This window comes from Narcine bancroftii, chromosome 12 (assembly GCF_036971445.1).
Source record: "Narcine bancroftii isolate sNarBan1 chromosome 12, sNarBan1.hap1, whole genome shotgun sequence".
In the NCBI taxonomy this organism is placed as follows: domain Eukaryota; kingdom Metazoa; phylum Chordata; class Chondrichthyes; order Torpediniformes; family Narcinidae; genus Narcine; species Narcine bancroftii.
The window spans coordinates 39,506,304-39,533,524 of NC_091480.1; the positions used below are offsets into that span (position 1 = coordinate 39,506,304).

Consider the following 27,221-nt stretch of genomic DNA (forward strand, 5'->3'; position numbering starts at 1 on the left):
GTGGAGCAGCATGTCTGAGAAATGGTTAAGGAAGGTGATGCACAATTTGGAGAGAGGTAGTTCAGGGGAGTGAGCTGCAGTACTGGCGATGGATTAGAGAAAGGCGTACGGAAATGATTTCACCCTCTGTGGCCTTCTCTACATCGGAGAGACTGGTAGCAGATTAGGAGATTGCTTCATCCAGCACCTCCTCTCCTTCCACAATAAAAGCGACCTCTGTAGCCAACCATTTCAATTCTGAGTCACAATCTCAAGCACGCGTGTCTGTCCATGGCCTTTCACTCTACCCCACCCTGACCACTCGCAGATTGGAGGAACAATACCTCATTTTTCGTCTGGGCACTCTCCAACCCCAGGGCATGAACTAAGTTCACTGCATTCCACTCATCAACTTGCCTTCCTTCCCCCCCCACCCCCATCATCTCTCACCCTCACCACCCCCTTAAACAGCAAGGGGGTATGATCTTTTGTTCAGATATCTCTCATGTTCCCCCACACCTTGATGAAGGGCTTAGGCCCAAAACGTTGGTGATGTATCTTTACCTTTGCCTCATAAAGGCACTGTTTGACCTGCTGAGTTTCTCCAGCATTTGTTTTTTCTCACTTACCACAGTGTCAACAAAATCCTGTGTTTTACCCCCAAAGAGATGCAGGGTGTAGATTCCATGGAGGACTGTAGCATGGCAGAAGTTTTGGTGGAAGGTGTCTGGATGTCTTCTGGGGTTGGGGTGGTAGGGTCTTGGGATGAGAGCTGCTGTTCATTGAAGAATGCACTTTTGTGAATGGGACTGCAGAATGTCAGGGGTGAGTAATTGAGGTGAGAAAGATGCAAGGTGTCAAGAAGAGTATGGTGTATGAGAGAAAGAAGCAGCATGGAGATTATGCCAGAATTGTAAACAATACTTGAAGCTTAATTACTGCCTACTGTTCTGCTCTCCACATTACAGGAGAGGAAGTGGAGGATTTTATTAAGACTGGAAAACTGTACTTACGAAGAAATATTCCTCAGGCTGGGATTATTTTCTGAGAAGCAGAGGAGGAAAAGGGGAGATTTAATTGAGATAAACATGAGAGGCCTATGTAGGCATATACAGTATTTGCATGTTGCAACCATTTTGTGTGAGATGAGATCTGTGGGAGAAGGCACAGAACAATGAATGTTGAGGAAAGGAATATGGTTTGCTTTTTAGGTGTAGAATTGAAGGGAGGTTTGCAATATTTCTGCTGCAAGGAAGCATGTTGGAGGTAAGCTGTGTGATAGAGAAGTGCATTGTGTCGGTGTAAGGTGTGTAGAGAAAAACAACCACATTTAGAGGTGAGGGTTGAATGACAGATTATGTTGTATTTTTTATTGTACATAGATAGGCTTTTGGGAGATAAATTGGGGCAAATTTTTGTAGTGTATGTCACATACAAACAGCAAAACAGATCTCATTTAAAATACTGGAGCTCTGCTCAAGCCAGACAGGCCGGCTTCTTTGGGGATTGCCGATAGAGACTTCACTAGTGGATTGTTGTTTTGTCACACTCATACTATTCCCACCTGCCTGAGATTGGTACTTGTCGCTTTAAGCCTATCCTATCCATGTGTCTGTCCATGTTTATTGAATCTTGCAGAGTATATTTGGATTTCCAGAAAGCGTTTGATAAGGAGCCGCACAAGAGACTCAACAGTAAGTTACAGGAAAGTGGAGTCCGGGGAAGTATATTGGCCTGGATTGAAAATTGGTTGTCTGACAGGAGGCAGAGAGTCGGGATAAATGGGAGTTTTTCAGGTTGGCAGAGAGTGGTAAGTGGAGTGCCGCAGGGGTCGGTGCTAGGCCCACAACTGTTCATCATTTACATTGATGACTTGGAGGAGGGGACAAAATGTGGTGTAGCCAAGTTTGCGGATGACACCAAATTGAGTGGAAGAGCAAATTGTAATGAGGATGTGGAGAGTCTGCAGAGGGATATAGTTAAGCTGGATGAGTGGGCAAAGGTCTGGCAGATGGAGTACAATGTTAGTAAGTGTGAGGTTATCCACTTTGGCAAGAAAAATAAAAGAGCTGAATATTATTTAAAGGGTGAAAAACTACAGCATGCTGTTGTGCAGAGGGCCTTGGGAGTGCTTGTGCATGAATCGCAAAAAGTTGGGTTGCAGGTGCAGCAGGTTATTAAGAAGGCAAATGGAATGTTGGCCTTCATCGCTAGAGGAATTGAATTCAGGAGTAGGGAGGTAATGTTGCAACTGTATAAGGTACTGGTGAGACCGCACCTGGAGTACTGTGTCCAGTCTGGTCTCCATATTTGAGGAAGGATATACTGGCTTTGGAGACGGTCCAGAGGAGGTTTACTAGGTTGATCCCTGGGATGAAGGGGTTGACTTATGATGAAAGATTAAATCGTCTAGGATTGTATTCGCTCGAGTTCAGAAGAATGAGAGGAGATCTTGTAGAAACAGATAGGATTATGAAGGGTATGGATAGGATAGATGTAGGGAGGTTTTTTGAGCTGGCCGGGGAAACTAAAACGAGAGGACACAGTCTCAAGATTCGGGGGAGTAGATTTAGGACAGAGATGAGGAAAAATAGTTTTTCCCAGAGAGTAGTGAATATTTGGAATTCTCTAACCAGGGAAGTGGTTGAGGCTGCTTCATTGAACATATTTAAAATTTGGTTAGATAAATTTTTACATGATAGAGGAATTAGGGGATGTGGGGAGATCAGCCATGATCTTATTGAATGGCGGAGCAGGCTCGATGGACCATTTTTGGCCTACTCCTGTTCCTACTTCCTATGTTCCTATCTGCCTCAACCACCTCTGCCGACAGCTTGTTCCATACATTTATATATTTAAGAAAAATTACCCCTCCAGTTCCTAATAAATTACATTGCTCACGGTAAACTTGTGTCCTCTAAATCTCCATTCTCTTACTCTCGGCAAAAGACTGAGTTCACCTAACCTACTCCTCTCATTATTTTCCACACCTAGTATACCTAAAGATAAATGGTTTGGGCAGGGGGGTGCACTGCCAGAGTTGAACTACAGAGAACATGCATTGTGTACAAGGTGTGGAGAGGGGGTGTGTTGTGACTGAGGCGATGCAGTGCGTATGTACATTGGCATGTATGGCAGGATAAGATGTTGAGTGTATTAAAGTGCCTGGGTGATGGTTGCAGTGTATCCTCCTGGTCTATTTGTTTTAGGTCTGCTTCTCTGTCTGACCCTCTCCTCTCAACGTGCTGCTCCTTCCCTCAGCTCCAGTCTCCCCGACTCCACAGGACAGGCACAAGCTCATATGGATTTTCCAATATCCCTTTGGTTCTGAGAACATTTCCACGGATCCCTTTCTCAATGATCATGATGGAGACTTGCTGGTAGAGATTGGGCCTAGGTGAGTTGGAATTCTTATCAGTTTGTGGTGCATGCAGGGGTACGTGTCTGATCAAATGTTCATTGAATGCTGGACAAGAGTGACTGATTAAGTACGTTTCTCTGTTCATTGGATTGTAGTGGCCAGTAAACGCATGTGTGTAATTTGTGTGTGTACAATATTGATGTGTGTACATATGTTTATACAAAGTCACTTCTGTTCAGATACACCATCGGTCTGGAGACTGATGAGCATATAGGGGCAATTTAAGTCCGCATGGAGTGCTGGGGTAAACCAGAAGAAGAGTGAGGCAATGCTCTTCGGTAACTGGCCCAACCAGTCGACCGTCCTCTTCACAGTCACATCTGACTACCTGAGGGTGCTAGGGGGAGGGGGTATGTGGCGTGATGGTGTAGGGAGAAGACGTGGGAAGACACCTGGCAAAACTATTCAAAACCCATCTATAAGTTTTTGAAAAAGCTTTTAAAAACTGTTGATTGCATTGTTGAAGTACTCTACAAGCAGCTGTGGGGAAAACTAAAGCTCAACCAGTAAAGAAAACGGCTACTAAACGGTTAATAATTACTGAAGAATCTCTGCCTACTTTGCAAACGGAGCCTCCAGATTTGATTTCCTCTCAGCCCCGACCGCAACGCCAGTCCACTGGTAAGGTGTATACTGCACCCTCGCCGACTTCGCGTATTGTTTCCAAGATGAACAACTGCGCATGCGCGGAACTTCGTGCATGTGCGTTATACCTGAAACAGCCCAGGCAGCGGGGGGACCTGACCTCCCTCGGTCCAGTGACCCTGGACTGACCGGGGGGGGGGGGGGGGGGTGGTGGGGGAATCTGTACCTGTACTCGGGTCGAGGCAACCTCCATCTCGACGGAAGAGGACATCGTTAGATTGGGAGAGGAGGAGGAACAGTCTATGCAAGAGGAGGAGGACCCAGTTATATTTAAGGGTAGGACTCTGGTGAGGCAGACTTCTAAGTTTAAGTCTGATCCTCACCATTTAGATCAAACTTCTATTGATTTGTCTAAACAAATGAAGAATCTGGCTGTACAAATGAGTCAAGGATTTTCAGTTATGAAGTAATCAGGGCCCTTCACTTGTTTGCTGAAATGAAGGGAGAAAATATCTTCTGTTAGAATGGATGTGGTAAAATGTTTGAAAGCAGTGGATAAGGTCCAGGATAAATTTAAGAAGATTGAAGAAGCATTTATTGATTGTAAAGATGATGTGGACCAATGTAAAGAAAAGATGGAACAGATGGAGGACTCGTTTACTGGTTGGGAAATTCAGAAAAATGATTTGTTAAAGAAAATTGATGCCTTAGAGAATCAAAGTTGGAGAAATAATATTAAAATTGTCGGTCTTCAGAAAGATTTTGAATGTCCAGACTCAGTTCAGTTTTTTCAGAAGTGGATTCCCAAGATCTCGGGAACAGAATATTTCCTGAATGGTCTGGAATTGGATAGAACCCATCAAGCAATAAGAAGGAAGCGGCTTCCTGGTCAAGCTCCACGTTCTGTTTAGATTCGATGTCTGTGTTATCAGGACAGAGAATTGATTCTAAGACTTGCTGTACAGAACGCGAGAAGTAATCAGGGCCCTTCACTTGTTAAGAAGAATTGAGTATTTTTCTGTCCTGAAGGTGCGGGGGATCTGGTTTGTAGGGGTTGAGGCGTGCAACAAGAATTGGTCGGAATGGATGACAAAGGTCCTCCAAAAATTGGGACTGTGGGCACGGCACTCCCTCTTGATCACAGGGAAGAACCTGGTCATCAGGTGCTCTAAATACTGCTGTATGTGGTGCAGCACCTCCATCCTGGCATTTACCAGAGCAGTTTTGCGATTTATATGGTGTCCAAAATGAATAGGTTCTGAAGGAGGACCAAATACAAGTCGCCAGACAATGGGGGTAATGGTGTACCCAACTTTATGAGTGACTGCATCAGGGTGTGCGTGGTACAAAGACACCAAGTGCCGCTACATGCTGAGGTTCTACCTGTCCCAGGTGTTGCTAAGGTTAGGCCTGGCCCCGGAGCTGCTCATTCAGTAAGGCTTTGCCACACCACCTATCCTTCATGGAAAAGGTTTTTCCAGAACAGCATCTTTGACCACAAGCCCATCAGGTAGTGGTCAACACAGAACGTCCTGCAGAAACAAGGACTCAATGGACATGGTGGGATGGTTTCCTGAGCAGACCGTCCAGATCATCTGGGGGATTTCCTCATCGTCAGAGCTCACTAACAAGCACCAGAACTTGGCCTGCCTGTTGGTGAGAGGAGCCCTCCCAGGTGAGATCCTTGTCCAACCAGACATCGTCTTCCATGTGCATTGTCCTCAGGATGATGGGCACTGTCACTCACCTCTTTGCTGAATGCTGATTGGCAAAGAGTGTGTGGAGAGGGATGCAGGGGGCTTTTGTCACAGTTCATCCCCAGCAGCAGCGTGACAGAGCACTCTCTTCTATGGGCTGTTCCCAGGACACATTTGGAGTCAGACATCCGGAACTGCTAGAAAACCATCAGCCAGGTACTTGGGTCTGCCGAAAACCTGTTGGTCTTTCAGCACGTGGAGATGTCAGTCCGGGAAGGCTGCTGACTGGCACATTTCATGCTGTAGGAGTAAGTGCTGAGGGATGCACTGAGGCTTGGTGCAGCCAATGTGAGTGGGCTGTGGGGAAGGACCACAGTCTAGTGTCCTCCCATTACTGGGCATTGAGGGGAAGGCCCTCTACCAATGAAGGGGGCATGGTGGGAAGAGGGAGGGAGAAATGATGTGCCTCAGTGGTGGTAACAGGGTATGGAGAGAACAAGTGTAACAATATTCTTTGAGAATGTGTAGATATGATTGACTTTATGAATGTAAGAAGACGAACAGTTTTTTTTTGTAAATAATTTATTGTGAATAAAATATATTTTTGGTTGAAGCCTGCATGTGGATTGGGACCGTGTGTTTGGTGGGGTATCAGTTTCTTGGCTTTGGGGCCTGGTTATTATTTGTTTGTTCTTTGAACTCTGCATTTTTCAGATTGAACGTCTGCACTGCATGGTCGACAAATGCCGTGTCCATCTGTCACTCCATTGGGTTAATTGAGGTGGATCGCATTGAGTGCTCCCGCCGGTATCTGCTGAAGGTAAGAGATGTTTGTCCTACACACGATCTGCATCAGGTACACACAGATAGGTTTCCAGGAACCGGATACCAGTTCTTTGGCACATCCATGCTGTTTATTCTTTGAAATGGAGACTTCAGTACAGCAAGGAGAAAGATGCAGACCCAACACCGGACACCCAACACAGTGTCCCTCACTGGGATTGAAGTGGGTCTTGATTTTCTTGCATTGCCCAGGTACCCCATTATCACTGGTGTTGGTCCTGTGTGCACTGAAGTGTCCCCATTCTTGCCTTGACTGTTGCTGCTTGATTGTTTGCAGATCCATGATTTCAAGGGCTTAGAAGCAGCTGCTGCTGATGAGCTGATCTCTGCCTTTTACGATCGGATGACAGAGTGTGTGTATCAACGACCCATTGAGACCTTCCGAGTGTTGACTCGGCCGCCACAGGTGAATGAAGTGGATGTGTTGAATAAAGGGAAGGATGCACTGGAGAAAGCAAACTGTGAGCTGGGTGAGTGCAAGAGCTGATCCACGAATGCTAGGGAGAGCAATTGAATGGCCTCCTTCCATGCTGTGAGCACTCTGTGCATAGCTTTGAGGAATGCCAGGTTCCTGTGAAAGGATATGAAATCCTCCGTGTTGCTTCAACTCCTAGTAATAATCTGCCTTCTCCTTAGAACTAACAATCACTGTTCCTTGCAGGCCTCGCATTCGACCCATGGGATCTTGATTTTTACACAGGATTGTTTGAGAAGGTGGGCCGGAATCCTACGACTGTGGAGTGCTTTGACTTGGCACAGTCCAACAGGTGAAACCCTGGTCACTTGACTAATTGGTGTCCTCTGCTCATAAACCCCTGTACTAATTGCAGTGACCCACTGTTTCTTTTGTCCTGTACAAATCCTAAACTAATTATACAGCTGTTCTCTTATCCTCATGGCTCTTTGTATCGATCACAACTTGACAACTCTGCCCAGTTCTTTAGACCTGTATCATGACGGGCAGTGCAGTGTTTTTAAATGAGGACTTTGGTGCAGCAAGGGGAAAGATGCAGTTTTCAATTTGCTCTTGATTCCGTGTTAATCTGCCAAATAAAATTACAAAATTTAATTTCTCTATTTTAAAGGGGTTAACTTACAAAAGGCAGAGTTGGGATAAGTGGGTGTTTTTCTGATTGGCAGAGAGTGGTAAGTGGGGTGCTGCAGGGGTCAGTAGTACTAGGCCCACAGCTGTTCACCATTGATGATTTGGAAGAGGGGACAGTGTGTCGTGTAGCCAAGTTTGCAGATGATACTAAATTGCGTGGAAAAGCAAATTGTACAGAGGATGTGGAGAGGCTGCAGAAGGATATAGTTAAGTGAGTGGGCAAAGTTCTGGCAGATGGAGTGCAATGTTAATAAATGTGAGGTCATCCACTTTGGTAGGAAAAATAAAAGAGCAGATTATTATTTAAATGGTGGAAAAATTGCAGCGTGCAGAAGGACTTGGGAGTGCAAATGATTGGGTTGCAAGTACAACAGCTTATTAAGCAGCCAAATGGAATGTTGGTCTTCATCACTAGAGGAATTGAATTCGAGAGCAGGGAGGTCATGCTGCAACTGTTCAAGGTACTGGTGAGGCCGCCCCTGGAGTACTGAGTGCAGTTCTGGTCTCCATACTTGAGGAAGAATATACTGGCCTTGGAGGCGGTCCAGAGGAGGTTCACCAGATTAATCCCAGAAATGAGGGAGGTTGACCTACAAGAAGAGACTAAATCATCTGGGATTATAGTCACTTGAATTTAGAAGAATGAGAGGAGATTTTATAGAAACATAAAATTCTGAAAGGGACAGACAAGATAGAGGCAGGAAAATTGTTTTCACTAGTAGGTGAGACCAGAACTAGGGGACACAGCTTCAAGCTTCTTCCCAGAGACAAGATCTAAACCAGATATTAAATAAAATCACAAAAAGCAATATACCAAAAAACCCAGAGATCTTCCTCCTAAGTAATATAAGAAATAAAGAATTTGGACTCGATTTGGATGGAGCACAAAAAAGATTTGTTATGATAGCCCTAGCTGTAGCAAAAAAATGTATTATGTCAACCTGGAAATTAGAAGACAACTTGAGAATACATCAATGGTACATAGAAATGAATAAATGTATTCCATTAGAAAAAATAACATATAATTTAAGAAATAACATCACAATATTCAAACAAATATGGGAGCCATACATGAAACACAATAGAGAAATCCTACCATGGACTTCCACCACCTAAAATGACAGAAGGAGAAGACAACGAAAAGAACTGACTCAGTAAAATTTCTTGTTTATTTTTATTAAGTGACAACATTGTTTAACGGGTTTAATGTATCTTATAGATTGAACTTCAAATAAATGGGAAAGGGGGTGAGGGAGGGAGGGAGGGAGGGAGGGAAGGGAGTGGGGAAAAAGGGGGAGAAAATGACACTATATATTCAAGAGAAAAAATGTCTGTATCTTGGTCAATATGGTTTGTAGTGTGAAAAATTTTAAAAAATTTTTTTTTAAAAAAAAAAAAAAAGCTTCTTCCCAGAGAGTAGTGAATCTGTGGAATTCTCTACTAGGGAAGCAGTTGAGGCTACTTTAAACATATTTAAGGTTCAGTTAGATTTTTATATTAAAAAAAAAATTGAGGGATTATGGGGGAGAAAGCAGGTAGGTGGCGTTGAGTCAATGATCAGATCAGCCATGAATGGCAGAGCAGGCTCAATGGACAGAATGACCTACTCCTGCTCCTATTTCTTATCTGGTCTAAGTTATGGTGCTGTGTTAACATTTTAAAACTAGACAAAATCAGTACTTGCAAAGATAAATATTTAATGAGATTGAATGGGCCTGGCAAAGAGGTAGTGAAAATGGGCCTGGCAAAGAGGTAGTGAAAATGGGCCTGGCAAAGAGGTAGTGAAAATGGGCCTGGCAAAGAGGTAGTGAAAATGGGCCTGGCAAAGAGGTAGTGAAAATGGGCCTGGCAAAGAGGTAGTGGAAACCAGAAGTAATAGCAGTAAATGTTGGAAGCTCTCGGCAAGTCTGGCAGCATCACTGAAAGCGAAACTGTCAAGGTTGCGGGTCATAGGCTGTTTGACCAAACTGCATCACTAATGCAAAGGAATTGTTTGAAATCACCAAAGTTCATGGCGACCACATCAGCAATGCATTTTGGTGGGGGGAGGGGGGGTGGGGAGTCACAAGTTCAAAGAGCCAGTTAAATGCTCAGACTGCAAAACTGGTCAGTTCAGCAGTCTAGCAGTGACCAAGTATAAGCCAAGTGATGTTTCACTTATGTGGGACATTGGTGAAAATTACTTGTCTGGAATTTTGTCCCCTTTTCTCTCCCCCCCCCCCCCCCCCCCCATTCATTTCCTCCCCTCCACCACTCCTTTGGTTCCATATCCCCTTCCATTCTTTCTCTTTTCTTCCCCCCCCACTTCCCCCCAACCAACCACTTTGATTCCGTCTGGTCTCCACTATTAGAACACAACAGCACAGTACAGGTCCTTGTTGTTCCTACCAAAAAAATACTAAACTCTTCCTCCCTCATAACCCTCTATTTATCTTCCGTCCATGTACCTAAGAATCTCTTAAATGTCCCTAATGTTTCAGCCTCCACCACCACCCCTGACAATTCATTCCAGGCTCCCTGTGTTATTTTTAAAATAATTAAAAAACTTGCCCCTGATGTCTCCCCTAAATTTTTCTCCCTTCTTCTCACCTCTTCTGATTAGATTCCACCTGAAACCCTCTTCCTCCACTTGACCTCTTGGTTTTTCTTTCTTGCCTCTCTCCCTTTGGCATCTGCCACTCCTCTTTCACCAATCCCATATGGGGTTCCCGTCCAACTCTACTATAACATATATTAAGCCAATCTTTCGCCCAAAACGTCATCCATTCTCTTTCTTCCACTGATGCTGCTTGACGCACCTAGCTCCTCCAGGAGATTTAGTCTGGAAGGTGCAGATTGTCTTGTGAGGAAAGATAAGACAGGCTAAACCTGTATCCATTGGAGTTTCTGAGAGTGAGAGGGTATTTGATTGAAACCCAAGATCCTCTGGGTTCTGGACATGGTGATGTGAAAAGGGTTCTACTAGAATTTATAAATGGGCATCTTGCTATTCTTTAATGATGTGGCCTCCACCCCCACTCACTTGACAGTTTGTAAAGCCTGCATTTTGCAAGTAGTTCTCAATGAAGTTCATTTGTTTCTGCAGTGAGCACAGCCGGCACTGGTTCTTTAAAGGCCGTTTAGTGATTGATGGAAAAGCCAAGGAAAAAAGTCTTTTTGATCTCATCATGAAGACTCAGGATTACAGCAACCGGAACAATGTTATCAAATTCTGTGACAATAGCAGGTGACCAGTTGGGAAGGTGGAATGAAGGGAGGATGGAGCATGAAATCTGAATTAAATGAGGCAGCGCAGTTGGCATAGTGGTTAGTGCAGCGCTTTTACAGCGGCAGCAATCGGGACCGGGGTTCGAATCTCACGTAAGGAGTTTGTACATTCTTCCCGTGTCTGCAAGGGTTTTTCCCGGATGCTCCAGTTTCCTCCCACTGATTTAAATGTACTGGGGGTGTAGGTTAATTGGGTGTAAATTGGGTGGCATGGACTTGTGAGCCGAAATGGCCTGTTACCATGCTGAATGTCTAAATTTAAAAATTGGAGGAAGTGGAGAGGGAATATAGACTTGAACAGTTGCGTGTAAATGTAGAATTGAGAGATACAGAGGGAATGAGTGGCTGTGGGTCGGTGGTAGATGCATGGTAGTCTTGAGTGAGAAGGGAATGTGATGAGGACAAGCCTGTTCAGGGAAAGGGAATGTAATATATAGGGGAGGGGGGTCTGACAAGTAATGAGGATGACAGGAAGAGGGGTGAAATGATGCAAGAGCAGAGGGATGAGTAAGACAAATGGGGGTGTTAGGAAACAATTTGTGGAGTTTGTGGTTGGTGGATGATGGGGATGGTACATTGATAGGAGTAGTGGGGCTGGAGTGCAAATGAATTGGAGGAAATGAAGACAGTGGAAGATAAGGAAATGACATTGGAGGGTGAGAATATAGAGGAGGTCTGAAGCAGGGTTGATGGAAGGATGAGGAAGTCTGTTGGACATGAGGAGAGATCTGAGGGATCAAAGGTCTGATTGGTGTGCATGAAGTACATTTTATCTTTACAGTGCCATTGAAGGCAGAAGTGTTGATTGTCTCTTTCCCAGCAATGGGTCCCAAGCCAGTAACATGGAGGTTCACAGAATAACTAGACACATAATCTTCACTGCAGAAACACACAACTTCCCCACAGGTCAGTGTTCAATGTGGGTGATCTCTGTATGGAGTTTCTTGCCATTTATGGTTACAGAGGTGGCCTTCTCTCATAGCGTTATCATTGGTTTAATGTCCTCATTGTTCCAGGAGTGGCTCCATTCAGCGGTGCAACCACAGGAACTGGAGGTCGGATACGGGACGTTCAATGCACAGGTCGAGGGGCACATGTGATTGCAGGGACAGTTGGTTACTGCTTTGGGAATCTGCTCTATCCAGGTGATGAGAGTGTGTCTCCACTTTTCAGACATTATATTCCAGACTCTGAATTGTACAAGCTCTTCTGCCTTCATTAATGCCAAGCATCATGCATATCTCTACTAATCTCTCTTCCCAGCATTAATTCTACATACCTCAGCTTTGGTTATTCAGGTTCAGATACTCTTAAATGTTGTTACCATTAATTGAGATAAGCTAGTGCATCAAGGAAAGGCAATTCAGCTTACAGGGCCTGCTCTGCTCTTCAAACAATTCTTGTTGATGCTTTACTTATTTCCTGCACAAACCCTTCATTTCTTGTTTCTCTTAATGTAGAAAAATCAATTTCTGACTGAGCCACCTACCACAGTCGTCTTGGATCTCAAAATCTGAAGACCCATTTCATCTGGGTGAAATAATTTACTTTGACCAACTCAACCGAACCCTGGTTCCCCATATCACTGCCGAGGAAGCATTGCCCCTAGCTCTAATTTGTATTTGTAAGAACTTCCTCAGTTTCCTTGATTTGTATACACTTTCATTTACAGCATGAAATCTCAGCCCCAGCTATTGACCCTTGTGCGTGGCATTTGACACTTCCGAGGAAGGATTGTTGACCTAGAACATTTATCGATTCTTATCACCACAGATGCTGTTTGACTGAGTTCTTCTATTTAACTCCCATGTTGTGTCTTCTATTTAGACCCTTCATAATGTTAACCTATCTTGGTTAAATCTTTCTTAGCCACTTGTCATTTTCACCATGAGATTCTCAAATCCTGTCAATGTAAATCAGTTTTTAAAAATGATGGGATCATGTCTTGTGCCTTTACATTCCTTCTGTAATGCAGTCTAACTGTAATGCAATTTTACAGTTCTATCATGATCTTTCTTTTCTATTCTGTGCTTCAGCCAATAAATGAGTTTTTGCCCTCCTCATCACTTTGGGTTCTTTGTGCACGTGCAATCTAAGATCGCCTATTGCCCGATGTAGAATGTCCATCTATTTATCCTGAGGTCTCTGGCCTCACCCAGTACATGAGCTTCCAGTTTTCAGATTGATCATCTTTCTGTAGTCTCATGCGCTATATCTCTCGACACGGCTTCTGCCTATCCTGGATCTCTTTAACTTGGATCTCTCTGAATGTCTATTAATTTTTCCCTTTTTTTTAAAGCTTCCATGCAAGCAAGCTGGATCTTTCAACCCTTTTGTGTTCATGTTGCATTCACCAGCATACAGGTACATAATCAAATTACACACAATTGTCTTTGGATCCCCTCCACTGACCATTTACGTGCTATTGGAAGCTTTGGAAATCTTTCTTCTTTATTGCACTCTTGTTCTTTTTACTTCTCCCAGTGACTGTATTCAGCCTGATCTCTCTCTAGTCATCCTGCCAGTGTAAACTTCTGGCCCACCTCCTTTGCATTTAATTGCTAGCCACCTTTCTTGGCGTGTGTTTGATTTTTGTCTTGCACGTATCTTCCTCATGAAATTGCTAAGTGGCTACACTGCTTAATCTTGATAAATTGACTGTGGTTCCAGGTTATGAACTGCCCTGGGAAGAGCAAACCTTCACTTATCCTGGAAACTTTGCACGGCCACTGGAAGTGGTGATCGAGGCCAGTAATGGAGCTTCAGATTATGGCAATAAATTTGGAGAGCCTGTCTTGGCAGGTAGGACCTATCTGATTGTATATATCTGAAATTAGTGAGGTCTTGCAGCAATTGGGCACCATTGGATTGCATTGGGTCCTGGCAGGTGAGTGCTTCTAACTGTGATTGGATCTTATTAAGTGGCGCCTCTCTGGTTAATCAATGGAGGCTTGTATTTTTCTCAATATCTTTATTGGCCCCTGATCTATTGGTACATGACTCCTATCTGCTGTGTTTAATTCCACTTGTAGGCCCAGTATCAAATAATGATAGGACAAAACAGGAAAGGGATTGAAAATTGAGTGGCATGATGGCAAGATAACCCCTCTCTTAATCTCATTAACACAAAGGAGATGATCATTTACTTCGTGAGGAGGCAAAGTCCACAACAATGGTGCTGAAGTGGAAAGAGTAGATAACTTTAAGGACTTGGGAAGAAGCATCTCCAATGAATTAACCTGGGACAAGCACATTGCCACGGCAATCAACAAAACACACCAATGTCTCCACACTTTTATTAGTCTAAGAGCATTCAGGATCTTCCCCCTTGCCCCGCCATGATTTTTACAAGTGAAACAGAAGGTAGTGATTGCAACTCAGAATTTAACATAAATGTCTCCCCTCCATGGACTCCCATCTATATCCTGCATAGGAAAGGCAGCCAAACATGTGGAAGGACCTATCACAGGTGGGAATCCATTCTTCTCCCTCCCTTCAGGAAGAAGCATGTCCCAAAAGGCTTAATAGTCATTTTTTTTTCCCCCCATCATCTGGTCCCTAAATGTCTTGATATAATTGACCTTTCTTTGTAATCCTATACTTGTAAATTGTTCAAGCAGAAAAATAGGTTGTCTACAATGTGATAAGAAACTAAAAACTTTTTTGTTCCAGGTTTTGCCCGGTCATTTGGAATGATACTTCCTAGTGGAGAGAGAAGGGAGTGGATTAAACCTATTATGTTCAGTGGTGGTATTGGAACCATTCAGGATGAACACATAAAAAAGGAACCTCCTGAACCAGGTATGACTTGTTTGGCTACTGCTGGGTGGGTGAGTAGATTGTGCTTGTGTGCATTGCTGAAGATTGCAGGTTTGGTAGGGCCATGAAGTGTAGATAATTTGTAATACGGATTAACTGCTGGATGGCAGTGTGGGGGTCAGTGGGCGTGTGGCTTGATTGGGTGTCTGTGTGGCCAGGTGCGTAGGCTATTGGGTAAGGGTGCGTGAGGTCAGCTGGACTTGTGTTGAGGGTTTCAAGCAGTGATGTGGGGGGCCTTTGGTTTAGGTCACTGATTTTTGGTCAGGGTTGTGGCTGGGTGAATTTTGCCCAAGTGTGTGACTTTGGTGGGCTTGCAGGATTGCTGGTGGAGGCCATGCAAGGGTGATGGCAAGGAGGATGCGCGAGGTGGTGTTGGGGTGGTGGTGAGGTCTATTTGTGTCCTGAGTGCGCTGTGTCAATCCACGCTACCCCACAAAGACGTGACTCCAGCCCAAGTTCAGCTCCTAGAAGTTGATGACGTTTACTCCCATGTGACTGGGACAGCCTTATCACCCTGGGTGGCCTTTAATCCTTTTTTTAATTCTGTCTCGTTTTGTGTCTGCAGAGATGGAGATGGTTAAGATCGGCGGCCCTGTCTATCGAATCGGTGTGGGTGGAGGGGCAGCATCCTCTATTCAGGCAAGACATTGGGTAGTTTTGCTTTCTGGTGCCCGAAGCATACAAGCAGCACACTGGGTGTGAGTGTGAGTGAATTTCCGTGCTGGCTGCAAAGGACAGGAGGAATGTGGGTGCACAGAGTGCTCTGGGCAGTCCAAGCATCATCAGAGAATACTCAGAATCTGCCATCTGGTCTATTGGTCACTTGTCAACAAGAAAACCACTTTTCCCTACCGTGATGCTGTAGGGATCTGTGTATCAGGGTCTCTCCATGCTTGTATTTTGATGAAGAGAAGAGGTGGAAAACTTCTCATCCAACCAAGCAGACACACTGGGTTTGCTACAGTGTTGAGCGCTCAGCATGTCGCATAAGATTCCCCTTTTAGCTTATCCCACTGTTTTTTTCAATATCTATGCTGTGGCAGTATATCGCGCAGTATATCACACATCTATGGGGATTGGTAGATGCCAGCTAAGCGAATTTTCCGGTTGCTTGGTGTGTGATTGCCAAACTAACGATGAGGCGCAGCAGTTTTAAACATCAGTATTTTATGTTGGTCATCATGGTGGAGGACAGGTCTACCATACCAAAGACAGAGTTTATGCATGCAAAGGGAAGTGAGGATTTGGTCACTAAAGAGGTGCTGAGCAAACTTGTAGACCTAAAGATAGTCGAGTCCTCTGGTCCTGACAGAATGCATCCCAGGGAACTGAGAAATGGCAGAAGTTGAAGTTGATACTTTGGTAATTTACCAAAATTTTCCACACTCTGGGCAGGTCCCAGTGGATTGGAAGATGACCATATTATGCCACTGTTCAAAAAAGGATGTAGGAAAAAGGCAGGCAAACCATGGGACAGTTGGTTTAACATCTGTAGTTGGGAAAATGCTTGAAGCCACCATCGTTCACTTGAATTTCCACAAGGTGTTCGATAGGGTGCCACATAAAAGGCATATACAGAAGATAAGGATGCATAGAGTTGGGCTAATGTATTAGCATGGATAGAGGATTGGTGAACCAACGGAAAGCAGAGTTGGGATTATATGGGCGAATTTTTTTTTTCCTTCCCCTAGTTGCCGATCAGTGGTGAATGGTCAATGCTGGGCCTGCAACTGTTCACTACATACATTAATGATCTGGAAGAGGGGATGGTGTGCAGTGGGTCTAAGTTTGCTGATGACACTAAACTGAGTGGAAAAGTAAATTGTGCAGAGGATACAGAGAGTTTGCAGATAGGTTAGTGGACAAGGGTCTGGTAAATGCTGTATAATGGTAAATGTGAGGTTATCCACTTGGGAAAGAAAAATGGAAGATCAGATTATTACTTGAATGGCAAGGGATTGCAGGTTGCTGGACCTGCAGAAGGACTTGGGAGAGCTTGTGCATGAATCGCAAAGATTGGTTTGCAGGTACATCCGGCTATCAGGAAAGCAAATGTAATATTGGCCTTCATTGTAAGAGGGATTGAGTTTAGGAGCAGGGAGGTTATGCTGCAAAGGGTACTGGTGAGGCCACGTTTTGAGTACTGCATGCAGTTTTGCTTTCCCTATTTGAGGAAGGATTATACTGGCCTTGGAGGCAGTGCAGTGGAGTTTCAATAGATTGATTCCAGAGATGAGGGGTTAGCCTATGAGGAGAGATTGAATTGTCTAGGGCTGTATTCACTGGAATTCAGAAGAATGAGTGGGGATCTTATTGAAACGTATAAACTTATCAAAGGAATAGATATGATAGAGGTAGGTAAGGTTTTTTTTCCACTGGCTGGTGAGACAAGAACCTCCCTCCCCCAATCAATTCTCACCTCTGCTCTATGTCCTGCTATCCATATCCAACAGCACTTTTAACTATTGGTCCTCTTCCGCCCTTTCTTTCATTCTCCCCAACCTTTTAAATCGGGTACCTGCCTGCTTTTTATTCATACCTTGAAGAAGGGCTGAGGCCCCAAATGGTTATATATCTTTCCTCTTGATTGTTACTACAATCACAACATCTGCAGAATTTTGTGTTTCACTCTGTTGATAATCTGCAGCCTTGCACCCATGCTGCCTGACCTGAATCCCTCCAGTATTTTTGAGCTGCCATTTCTAGGCTCCCTGTGGCCATTTTCAGGAATGACCGGGGCCATGACCAGAAACTGATATCAAGTATCAGTTTATTTGTCGCCATTACAGCATTAAAAATGAGATAACATTCCCTTGACCCGGTACAAAAACTGCCTAACAATGCAATGCAACATACAATCAATTTTCGGGAACCAGACAGTGATACAAGGAGACAGGTTACATCTAGATATTATAAAAACCCGTCAGTTATGGGTGGAGAAGAATATTTCCCAAACCTGAGGGGCCACTGCGGGCTCTGTTTGCGCAGCCTTCAATAGGTCGATTTCAGACCCCCTCACAGATGTTAAGTTCCCCAGCGGCTGGGAAACCTACCACAGCCTAGTCATAAGTTCCCGCACCCTCCGGCGCTGTCCTTCCTGTGAGGCCCAGACATCACAGCCTCAGAACCTCCATATTGTCCATGGGGCCTGGCATGTCTCTCCTGGCTTCCAAGCACAGCTCCTTGACCCTTGTTACCGCTGGTCGCTGTCTCCGACTGTGTTGCTCGTCTCTGTGTTGCTCCACTCAGCCCAACAGTGGACGCTTCTGACCACGCTTTCATAGAGCTGAAGAACCACAGCCTCCAGTGGCTCTGCTTCCTCCACTCAACCAAGCCTGAAGCTCCATACCTTCATTGGGTGAGTTCCACAACTCGTACAGCAGCTGCTTGGATCCACTCCCATTCAGCATATTTCACAGGCAACGTAAAACTCGCTGCAGTCCAATGTCCCCTTTTCTCCGGTTAAAAGTTGTACATGGTTCGAAACATTTAATTTTTTGCAGCAACCATGGTCAAGGCTAGCCACAGCAGACAGGTCCGCTCCACCAGTTTCATTTCAAGTCTGAGTCTATCACTGCCATCTTGTCACGGGAGGGGTATGAATGACAGCAGATTAAAATTGTGGATAGAAGTGGGAAGTGCCTACAGTGGAGCACAGCCATGGCTATGGGGGAAGGGGGGAGTTGTGTGACCGCAGCTTGGAGCAGCATAGTCGGTTGGGACTCATGATCAAGGTGCTGTGCAGGCAAGTGAGAAACCAAGTGTGTGGTCAGTGCAAGCATGTCATTGCTGATGGCAGATTATGATCTTGCTCTGATAACATTGAGCCAGGTGTGCTCTGTGCTGGCTTGTGAAGATTTGGGGATTGATAAATGGGCTTTCAATTGTCCCACCCCAGGTGCAGGGAGACAATGCGTCAGAGCTTGATTTTGGAGCTGTGCAACGAGGCGATGCTGAGATGGAGCAGAAGATGAACCGAGCTCTCCGGGCCTGCATTGAGAGGCAGCGCAGCAACCCTATCTGTAGTATTCATGACCAAGGGGCTGGAGGCAATGGTGAGTATGGTAACTGGAGGCTTTACTGGCTACAGGCTGATTGACAGCAGTGGGAGTACCTGGCATACAATGAACTGGAGGGGGTTGAAGGGATGGTAACAGATAATGACAGACAGAAGATTGGGGATTCAAGAGTGAGATGGGTTGGAGGCATTTGGGAGAGCAGAATTTAAAGGCAATAGATCTTTTCCTAAGTGTGACAGATTTTGATCCATTGGGAATGCCATTGAAAGTAAATGGCAGGGAGTTTAGATCCATTAGGAATATGGCCAGTGGGAGTGAATCGCAAAGGATTTGATGTTTTGGGAATGTGTAGTGGAAGTGATATTGTAATTCTCAGTGCCAATTCAGTGTGCATAGTTAACATGTTAATGTTTACAGAATGCGATGTACTCATCTGAATACTTCCATCTCCATCATTAGGTAATGTTTTGAAAGAGCTGAGCGAGCCAGCAGGGGCCAGGATATTCGCAAGTAAATTCACGGTAAGGGGTAAATTATTTGTATGGAGGACATCGTCGTTGTGTAATAAGTCAGCACCAGAGTGTTGATAAAAGATGCAGTGTGATTGGCATGTAATGTGCATTTTGATTTATTCCCCTGGCTGCATTCATTAGAATTTGGGTGGCGTGTATTTTGAGGAATCTTTTGGGTTCAATCACATGATTCTGTACACTGTGATTTATCGTGGTTATGTACGTCCAGTGTGTTTTGGGATTGACTCTGGAATTTTGGAATGGCTTTGGTGTGCTGGGTTGGAGAGGAGGGGGAATGGTGAGGGTTGCAGGAGTGAAGATGATGATGAGCCCTTTTTGTACTTGAGTCGTGACTTTGTGGGTTCATTACCAATCATTTTGCCCTCTATTTGGGTTGGGGGTTGATTTGTGGGTTCATGCCATGTTCACTCTTATTTTGATGGTGTTGGGCGAGTGATAAGTGTTGAGGGTTATTCTCCACACCTTTCATTGTTGCTTCAGGTGGGTGATCCAACTCTGAGTGTGCTGGAGCTGTGGGGAGCAGAGTATCAGGAATCCAATGCTCTTCTCATGCGTTCAAAGGACTCTGAGTTTCTGAGCACAGTCTGTGATAGAGAGAAATGTCCTGTTGATTTTGTTGGTAAAATAACTGGAGATGGAAAGGTGAGTACATTTGTTTATAATTTAGTTGTGCAGTGTGTGTTGGAGTTATCTTGTCATGTTTAATTGGAGTCCTGGATCTGTGGCCACATCCCTGGCATGGAGCAGGTGAATCTCATGCAGATATTGTTTTTGCAGATAGTATTGGTTGATGATCGTGATGCTTTGAAGAAATCAGAGTTCCCCAATTGTCCTGTGGATCTGAAGCTCGAATGGGTTCTGGGGAAAATGCCTCAGAAGGTGAGGAATATAAATGTTGCTGTGAGTTGGAGCCCATGATCAGAGCAAAAATCTTTAATTTTTAAAGAAAACAAATGGCTCTCAACTTCTCCCTCAAACTTTACCTGGTGTGAGACAAATTCAAAGCACACAGGTTGTCTACTTTGTATGTTAGAATTCACTCTAGTACCTTGTCTGATCCCATTCACACCATCAGCAGAACCACAGTCTTCCATCATGGTAACTTTACTTGACTGTTATTTCCTTGGCTCCTGGATTCACTTAGTTTCTCTTGTCAATTCAGATGAATGTTCTCAGACCTGAAACATTGCTTCTCTTCCACAGATGCTACCTGACCTGAGTTCATTCAGCTTGTTTTGGTTTTACTTACTGATTTTCTGTCCTCCAAAAACATGAGCATCCAAACCAATTCCTGTATCCTCTTATCTTCCCACTCCCTCATCAACCTTTCTTCAATGACCAACATTGGTTTGACCATGCCTTAATTTTAAAATTTCCACCCTTGTTTTTGCTGTCCTTTCTAATCACCTGAAGTGCTTTCAAAATTACAGTATTTGCCTGCATATCCCTAATTTTTAATTTCAATAGAAATGTGAAATGTATCTTGAAACTGGAAAAACAGAAACCTAATCTGCACACTTCACTGGAATCCTGTACGCCCCACATTCTTGTAAAATACTGATTAATATTGTAGACCTCACAGAAACTACAGTAGACTTAAAACCCTCATTAAAAGATATACAAGAACTACACATCGCTATTACTCTATACCCTGCAGCCCTCACTAACTTGAATGTTCTATGCACATTGTACATTACTGTATCTTGCACACTGGCTCAAATGTGCCGATGCTGTTCCCTATAATACAACATCACACTTTAACTATGAAACCCACATCACTTACCGTATACACTTGCTTCCCGCATTCATCTTTAACTGAATATCAAACATCCTAGTGAAAAGTTTGTCCGCGCTGAAAACTTATCTGAGAATAAAGAACACTGAAGAACCACAGAATCAGTTTTTGAAATTCAAAGTTTTAATTCTGTTGTAACACCGATGGGAGAGAGAGGCAACACTATGAAATATCAGTGATATTCCTATAGCTCTGTTACCTGTCTCATGGAGAAATGGGTCAATTTAAATACAGGTACACTATCCTTTATCAGGACATCTAAAATCCGGAAAGTTCCAAAATCCAGCAAGTGGGGAGAGAGACGGCAGCGCGTATTGGGGGGGGGGGGCGAGGGCGAGAAACAGGCAGCGCGGGTTTGGGGGGGGGGGGCAAGGGCGAGAGATGGCAGCGCGACTCAGGCGGGAGGGGTGGAGACACCGGTAGCGTGACTCGGGCGGGCAGGGTGGAGACACTGGCAGCGCGAGTCGGGTGGGGGGGGGGGGTAGAGATGGTAGCGTGACTGGAAGGGGGTGGGGGTGGCTATGGCAGGATAATTCGGGTGGGTTTAAATCTGGCTTTCCGAAATCCGGGAAAATCCAAAATTTGGAACACACTCCCCCAAGGGTTCCGGATAAAGGATCATGTACCTGTAGTAAATTTTATATCAATGCTAATGTACAACTTTACATGTTCCAACTAATTGAAAAGAGCTTTCACATTTGTTCATGGACTTAGAATTTCTTTGTTTTAGCTAGAGATGTCTCCAAAACCTGAGCTTTAATTACTCATTCAATCCTAATGTCTCCTACAAAGGAAGGATGTTTGTCTTTCTTGGTACAAAAGCCATTATGACTTTTTTATGTGACAGCCCAATAGTTCATCTATTGTTACAATCCCATAATCCTTAGCAATAAGAGTTGGCCACATACAAAGTAAAAAAAAACTCCCAGAATTCTTTGCAATGCCACAAAATAATTGTTATTGAACCCCAAATCACCTGCACTAGCTGTTATTCACTAACCTATCCTGTGCATTCATAAATATAACAGTGATGCACTATTGAATCACCTCAGTGCTCACTGTGGAGAATGTCTTCAGCCCTGAAAAAGACAGTATCTTTCACGTCTTTTAATCCATCAATGGACTATGCTGGTATTTACTGAACACTTATCCTGGGTCCATCACTTAATTCAAAAATGCACCGTGCATGCCTCTGTAAGTCTCATATACTCTGCTCTTTATGGTTTAGTGCACTGAGAGCATGCCGATCTCTGAATTCTAATGAGCAGGAATATGTTGAATCACGGTATATATTTTGTTTCTCGTAACTCACTGGTATAGACTACGTGAATATAATCTTTGTTCATGTGTTGTCCTTCCAATTTATTGTCAACCTTTCTGAAGTACATTTCTGGGTCAGTGCTTGATCTCGGTAATTAATTGACACATACTGTCTACATTTCTGTAATGCTAATACACCCTGCATTCTTCACTGTTACACAGTGATATACCCGCATGTCTTTAACTCAGTCTTCACTCTTCATTGCAATTGATGCAAACAATCCTCAAGGTGAGCTAAAATACTTTCACTCGCACTGATGTCAACTGCACTCCAAACAGTTGCAACTGTATACATTAATGTTCTTCACACACCTGCAACTTGCTCTCCATACCTCCCACTGTACACCCTCACAACCTGTAATGTAACCTGTAAACTTCTGTAATATTAACACATACTACATGCCTCACTTTAACTTTTAATATGTAGCCCATCCCTCTCTAATACACTGATAGGCTTTACACATATTGCTGCAACTGTTATGCTTCATTCTTCCTTGAAACCTAGGAGGAGGATTGGCCCAATGGCTCTGCACCAGCTCTGAATGTTCCCGTCAGTCCCACTTCCCCCAGAAATCCATGTCCTCTCTGTTAGGCCTTTGAGCCATCTCTGATTCGGTGTTATTACAACGGCCACATCTTTGAAACTGGAACAATTATAGTAAACCCACACAGTCAGGAGAGAACATGTGGATTCCACACCGACTATGTTGTACAGTGTGTGCGTCTCTTTTGGTAACTGCTGGAAGAAACCTCACCCCTCCATTACTGAAAATTTGATGGATTGAAGCAGGTTACAATATTTTAATTTTTGTAGATTTCCTACACCTTCCTTAATTCCTGGGTATTTATTTTGCAGGAATTCATATTGAATCGGAGAAAGCCAACTCTCCAACCTCTGACTCTTCCCACCAGCCTGAGTGTAAGGGAAGCCCTGACCCGTGTGCTCCGCCTGCCCTCGGTGGCAAGCAAGAGGTACCTGACCAATAAGGTGAGAAGGTGGGGAAGACCCAGGGAGAGGGTCAAGTTCAAATTTATTGTCCAAGTACTTGCCATGGCATCACAAACAACATTGAGATTCTTTTTTTTCCTGTGGGCCAGGCAGAATTTCTACTTATTGTTAGTGTATGTTGTACAAAAAAAAATGGATATGCAAATGTGAGAAATGTAAACAAAAGAAGAAATGGAATAAATAATGTGCAAAGCAGGAGTCCTTAAATGAGTCTCTGGGTCTTGGAGTTTAGTGGAGGGGTAGCAGCTGTTCCTAAACTAGGTCATGTTGCACTATACCTCTTTCCTGATGGTAGTAATGAGAACTGAGAAGGTGCTGGGTGGTGTGGATCCTTGATTGCTGCTCCTCTCCAATGGCAGCATTCTCCATAGATGTTCTCGACTGTGGGGAGGGTTTTACCTGTGATATCCTGTGCTGTGCGCACTACCCTTTGCAGGGATTTCCATTCTGAGATATTGGTGCAACCAAACCAGGCTGCAATGCAGCCAGTCAACGCACTATCCACCACTCATCTGAAGACTTTTGCCAGGGTTTCTGATGTCATTCTGAATCTATATAAACTCTTGAGGGATTAGAGGTGGTGATATGCTTTCTTCATGATGACATTATTATGTTGGGTCCAGGAAAGGTTCTGTGAGATGGCGACTCCCAGGAATTTAAATATGCTTACCCTCTTAACCCCTGATTTTCCAACAATCACTGATTTTTCCCTTCCTAACGTCCACAAGCAGCTCTGGTTGGGGTGATAATTGAGTGAGAGGTTTTTGTTAGTGTGCCATTCGGGCAAGTTTTCAATCTCTCTCCTATATGCTGACTCATGGCCCCTTTTTATACAGCTCACTTCTGTGGTAACGTCAGCAAATTTATAGATGGTGGTGTCATACTGAGCCACACATTCATGGATGTAAAGCTAGTAGAGCAAGGGGCTAAGTACGTAGCCCTCTGGTGCACTTGTGCTAATGGAGATTGTGGAGGAGATGTTCTTACCAATCCTCACAGATTGGAATCTGGAGGTGAGGAAATCTAGGATCCAATTACACAGAGGGGTGTTGAGGCCCAGGACTTGGAGTTTGCTGATTAGTTTTGAAGGGATGATGGTGATGAATGCATTTTCGCTGTCCAAGTGTTCTAGGGCTTTGTGTAGAGCCAGTAATATGGAATCTGTTGTGTGGTAGGCAAATTGGAATGGATCCATGTTGCAGCTCAGACATGTTTCAACACCAGCCTTTTTTTTTATAAAAAGGCCCAACTAATGAGGAGCAAGAGCATGTGAAGTAATTTAACAGCCAGAAGAACTTTCATTGAAGTACATTCTGCCCTTCTACAGGTGGACCGTTCAGTAACTGGTCTGGTAGCTCAGCAACAGTGCGTCGGACCTCTTCACACTCCTCTCGCTGATGTGGCCGTTATTGCTCTCTCTTATTTTGATACTGTGGGAGCGGCTACAGCAATTGGAGAGCAGCCCATCAAAGGCCTGATAGACCCTGGTGCTGGAGCCCGCATGGCCATCGGTGAAGCTCTGACTAACCTGGTGTTTGCCCGTGTGACTCAACTCAAGGCAAGTGATGACCAGTGTCCCCGCCCACATCCTGGCCATTCATGGACCTTCCTCGCCTTCTGTGTGCAGTCCCCCTCCGCTCAGTGCCTATCCCTTAATGATGTATTCCAAAATCCTTCAATGTGTAACTTTGCTCTTCACCAGGACGTTAAGTGTAGCGGCAACTGGATGTGGCCAGCTAAGTTACCAGGTGAAGGCCCAGCTCTGTACGATGCCTGTGAGGCCATGTGCCATGCCATGGCCGAACTTGGGATCGCTGTGGATGGTGGGAAGGACTCCCTCAGTATGGCTGCTCGAGTGGGTCAGGAGACTGTGAAGGCCCCAGGTGAGGAGCGAAAACCTACTGTGTCCCTGAGGCCATTCAGCCCATCTTCTGTTCAAGTTTATTATCCAATTGTACATATTGCATTTTTTCTAGACCACAGTGCTCACATGCACAATACATAGCACCCAGTAATAACATGTACAGGGTATACATATTTATTTTAAATTATATCTCCATATCAATATTTTGGAATTATTTACTTGCTTACAGGCTACTGCAGGAAGAAGCTATCTCAGCCTGCCGGTCCTGATTTTGATGATCGTATATCTCTTCAATGGTAGTTGGTCAAAGATACTGTCTGAGCAAGCCATCTATTTGGTCCATTAGCTCTGCAAGGAACAATCTCAGTATCCCATTAAAGCTATTACCTGAATTGTAGAACATTTTAAGTTAGTACCATCTAAATATTACGGAGGTGTTTAGCATCCACCAGGCTTCCCACTCAGTTCCAGATTACCAACAACCACTGGGTGGGGGGGGAGAAAAAAATCTAATGCTTCTACCAATTTCAAACTTCACATCTCTGGTAAGCCTCTGTTTCAAAGCAAGCCATCAGCCTGTCCAAATTTAGCAAAAATGTTCTAGTTTTGGCAATGCCCTCATCTGTTCCTTTTGGCCCATCTCCAGTACAATCATATATTTCTCTGCAATGCAGCCAACCAAACTAAATGCGGTTCCAGCATAACCTTTCTGCTTTATTGACCTGACCTGGCACTGTCTTGGATCTTTGGTTATTGACTCCCAGGGTTCCTTTGTTCCCCATACCATTCTATATTCTCCCATTTATTGCATACTCTCTTGCCTTGGTGTATCCTAAGTGCATTTCTCATAAGCCATTTCTCATTAGTCCACATACAGCCCAAATTTCCTTTATTCATTCGTTCCTTGCAAGGCCACCATTTCGAATGCCCATCATTACCTGCCCTTGAACTTGAGGATTTACAATCTCTGCTTTTTCGGTTTTGGCTTGAAGATGCTTGAAGTCCAGAATGGTTTGGGAGATTTGATTTCCTTCCCATGAACCAGTTGCCTGGTTACAGTAACCTGGCAGATCTATTGTCACCATTACTGATACTAGCATTTTTTTCCAATTTTTTTTTCAGTGAACAATTTTAAATTTATCAACTGCTATGTTTAGAATTTGAACACTGGATTATTGGGTGGCACAGTTACCGTAGTGGTTAGTACAATGCTGTTACAGTGCCAGAGACCTAGTCTGGGGTTCAAATCTGGCACTGTCTGAGGAGTTTCTAGGTTCTCCCAGTGTCTCCGTGGTTTTCTTCTTGGTGCTCCAGTTTCCTCCCATCTTTTAAAACATACCATGGGTTATAGGTTGATTGCATGTAATTGGGCGGTAAGGGCAAGGGCTGAAAGGGCCTGTAACTGTGCTGTATGTCTACATTTTAATTTAATCCTCTCTGGATTGTGTGCAACCGTTATTTCCCTTAATTCAGATGAAGCCCGACTCTCCTAACTTTCTTGGTTTTGAACACTTTTGTGTTTCTGTTCTTTACAATCCTGAATAAATTTTCCAACAATCTGGTTCTGCTACCTTGGCAGATTTATGTAAATGCATCCAAAAATCTCTCTCCTATCCCATTAAAATTGTACCATTCGGTTCCGATTCCAAGTCCTTCTGATGGAAGTTTACCATTTCACTTGTATGTATGAGATTTCACCAGTCAATCTTTGTGCCCCTGACATTTTAAGAACCTATGAATGGGATGTAGCCTGAGAGAGCCAAGTGTTGGGTGGCCAGCAACTCCCGTAGCATTTTGAAATCTTGCCTTTTGGTCTGCTGTTCAAAATCTATACTTTTTTCAAAATAAAAATAGGAAACTAAAAATGTTTTTTTCAATTAAATTATTCTGTGCACCACTTACAAAATGTATTTGCATTTATTGGCCTAGGCCACACTAGCGGGATCTCCCAACTCACGACATCCA

General features: G+C 44.1%; 1 protein-coding gene across 4 annotated transcripts in view; it reads left to right on the plus strand.

The window, feature by feature from the left end:
* Window positions 1–27,221, plus strand: part of pfas (phosphoribosylformylglycinamidine synthase) — a 49,671-nt gene that overhangs the window by 2,131 nt on the left and 20,319 nt on the right. For 2 of the 4 annotated variants that reach the window (XM_069906704.1, XM_069906702.1), the window contains 17 exons: window positions 3,241–3,376; window positions 6,397–6,502; window positions 6,803–6,995; window positions 7,187–7,292; window positions 10,716–10,856; window positions 11,679–11,803; window positions 11,914–12,042; window positions 13,568–13,699; window positions 14,570–14,698; window positions 15,282–15,355; window positions 18,615–18,771; window positions 19,195–19,256; window positions 19,749–19,910; window positions 20,046–20,147; window positions 23,240–23,371; window positions 24,720–24,950; window positions 25,095–25,275. In XM_069906704.1, the coding sequence (XP_069762805.1) occupies window positions 3,241–3,376; window positions 6,397–6,502; window positions 6,803–6,995; window positions 7,187–7,292; window positions 10,716–10,856; window positions 11,679–11,803; window positions 11,914–12,042; window positions 13,568–13,699; window positions 14,570–14,698; window positions 15,282–15,355; window positions 18,615–18,771; window positions 19,195–19,256; window positions 19,749–19,910; window positions 20,046–20,147; window positions 23,240–23,371; window positions 24,720–24,950; window positions 25,095–25,275 (2,298 nt within the window). The remainder of the gene's footprint in view (window positions 1–3,240; window positions 3,377–6,396; window positions 6,503–6,802; window positions 6,996–7,186; window positions 7,293–10,715; window positions 10,857–11,678; window positions 11,804–11,913; window positions 12,043–13,567; window positions 13,700–14,569; window positions 14,699–15,281; window positions 15,356–18,614; window positions 18,772–19,194; window positions 19,257–19,748; window positions 19,911–20,045; window positions 20,148–23,239; window positions 23,372–24,719; window positions 24,951–25,094; window positions 25,276–27,221) is intronic. The other 2 variants (XM_069906703.1, XM_069906706.1) reach the window with 2 other exon arrangements.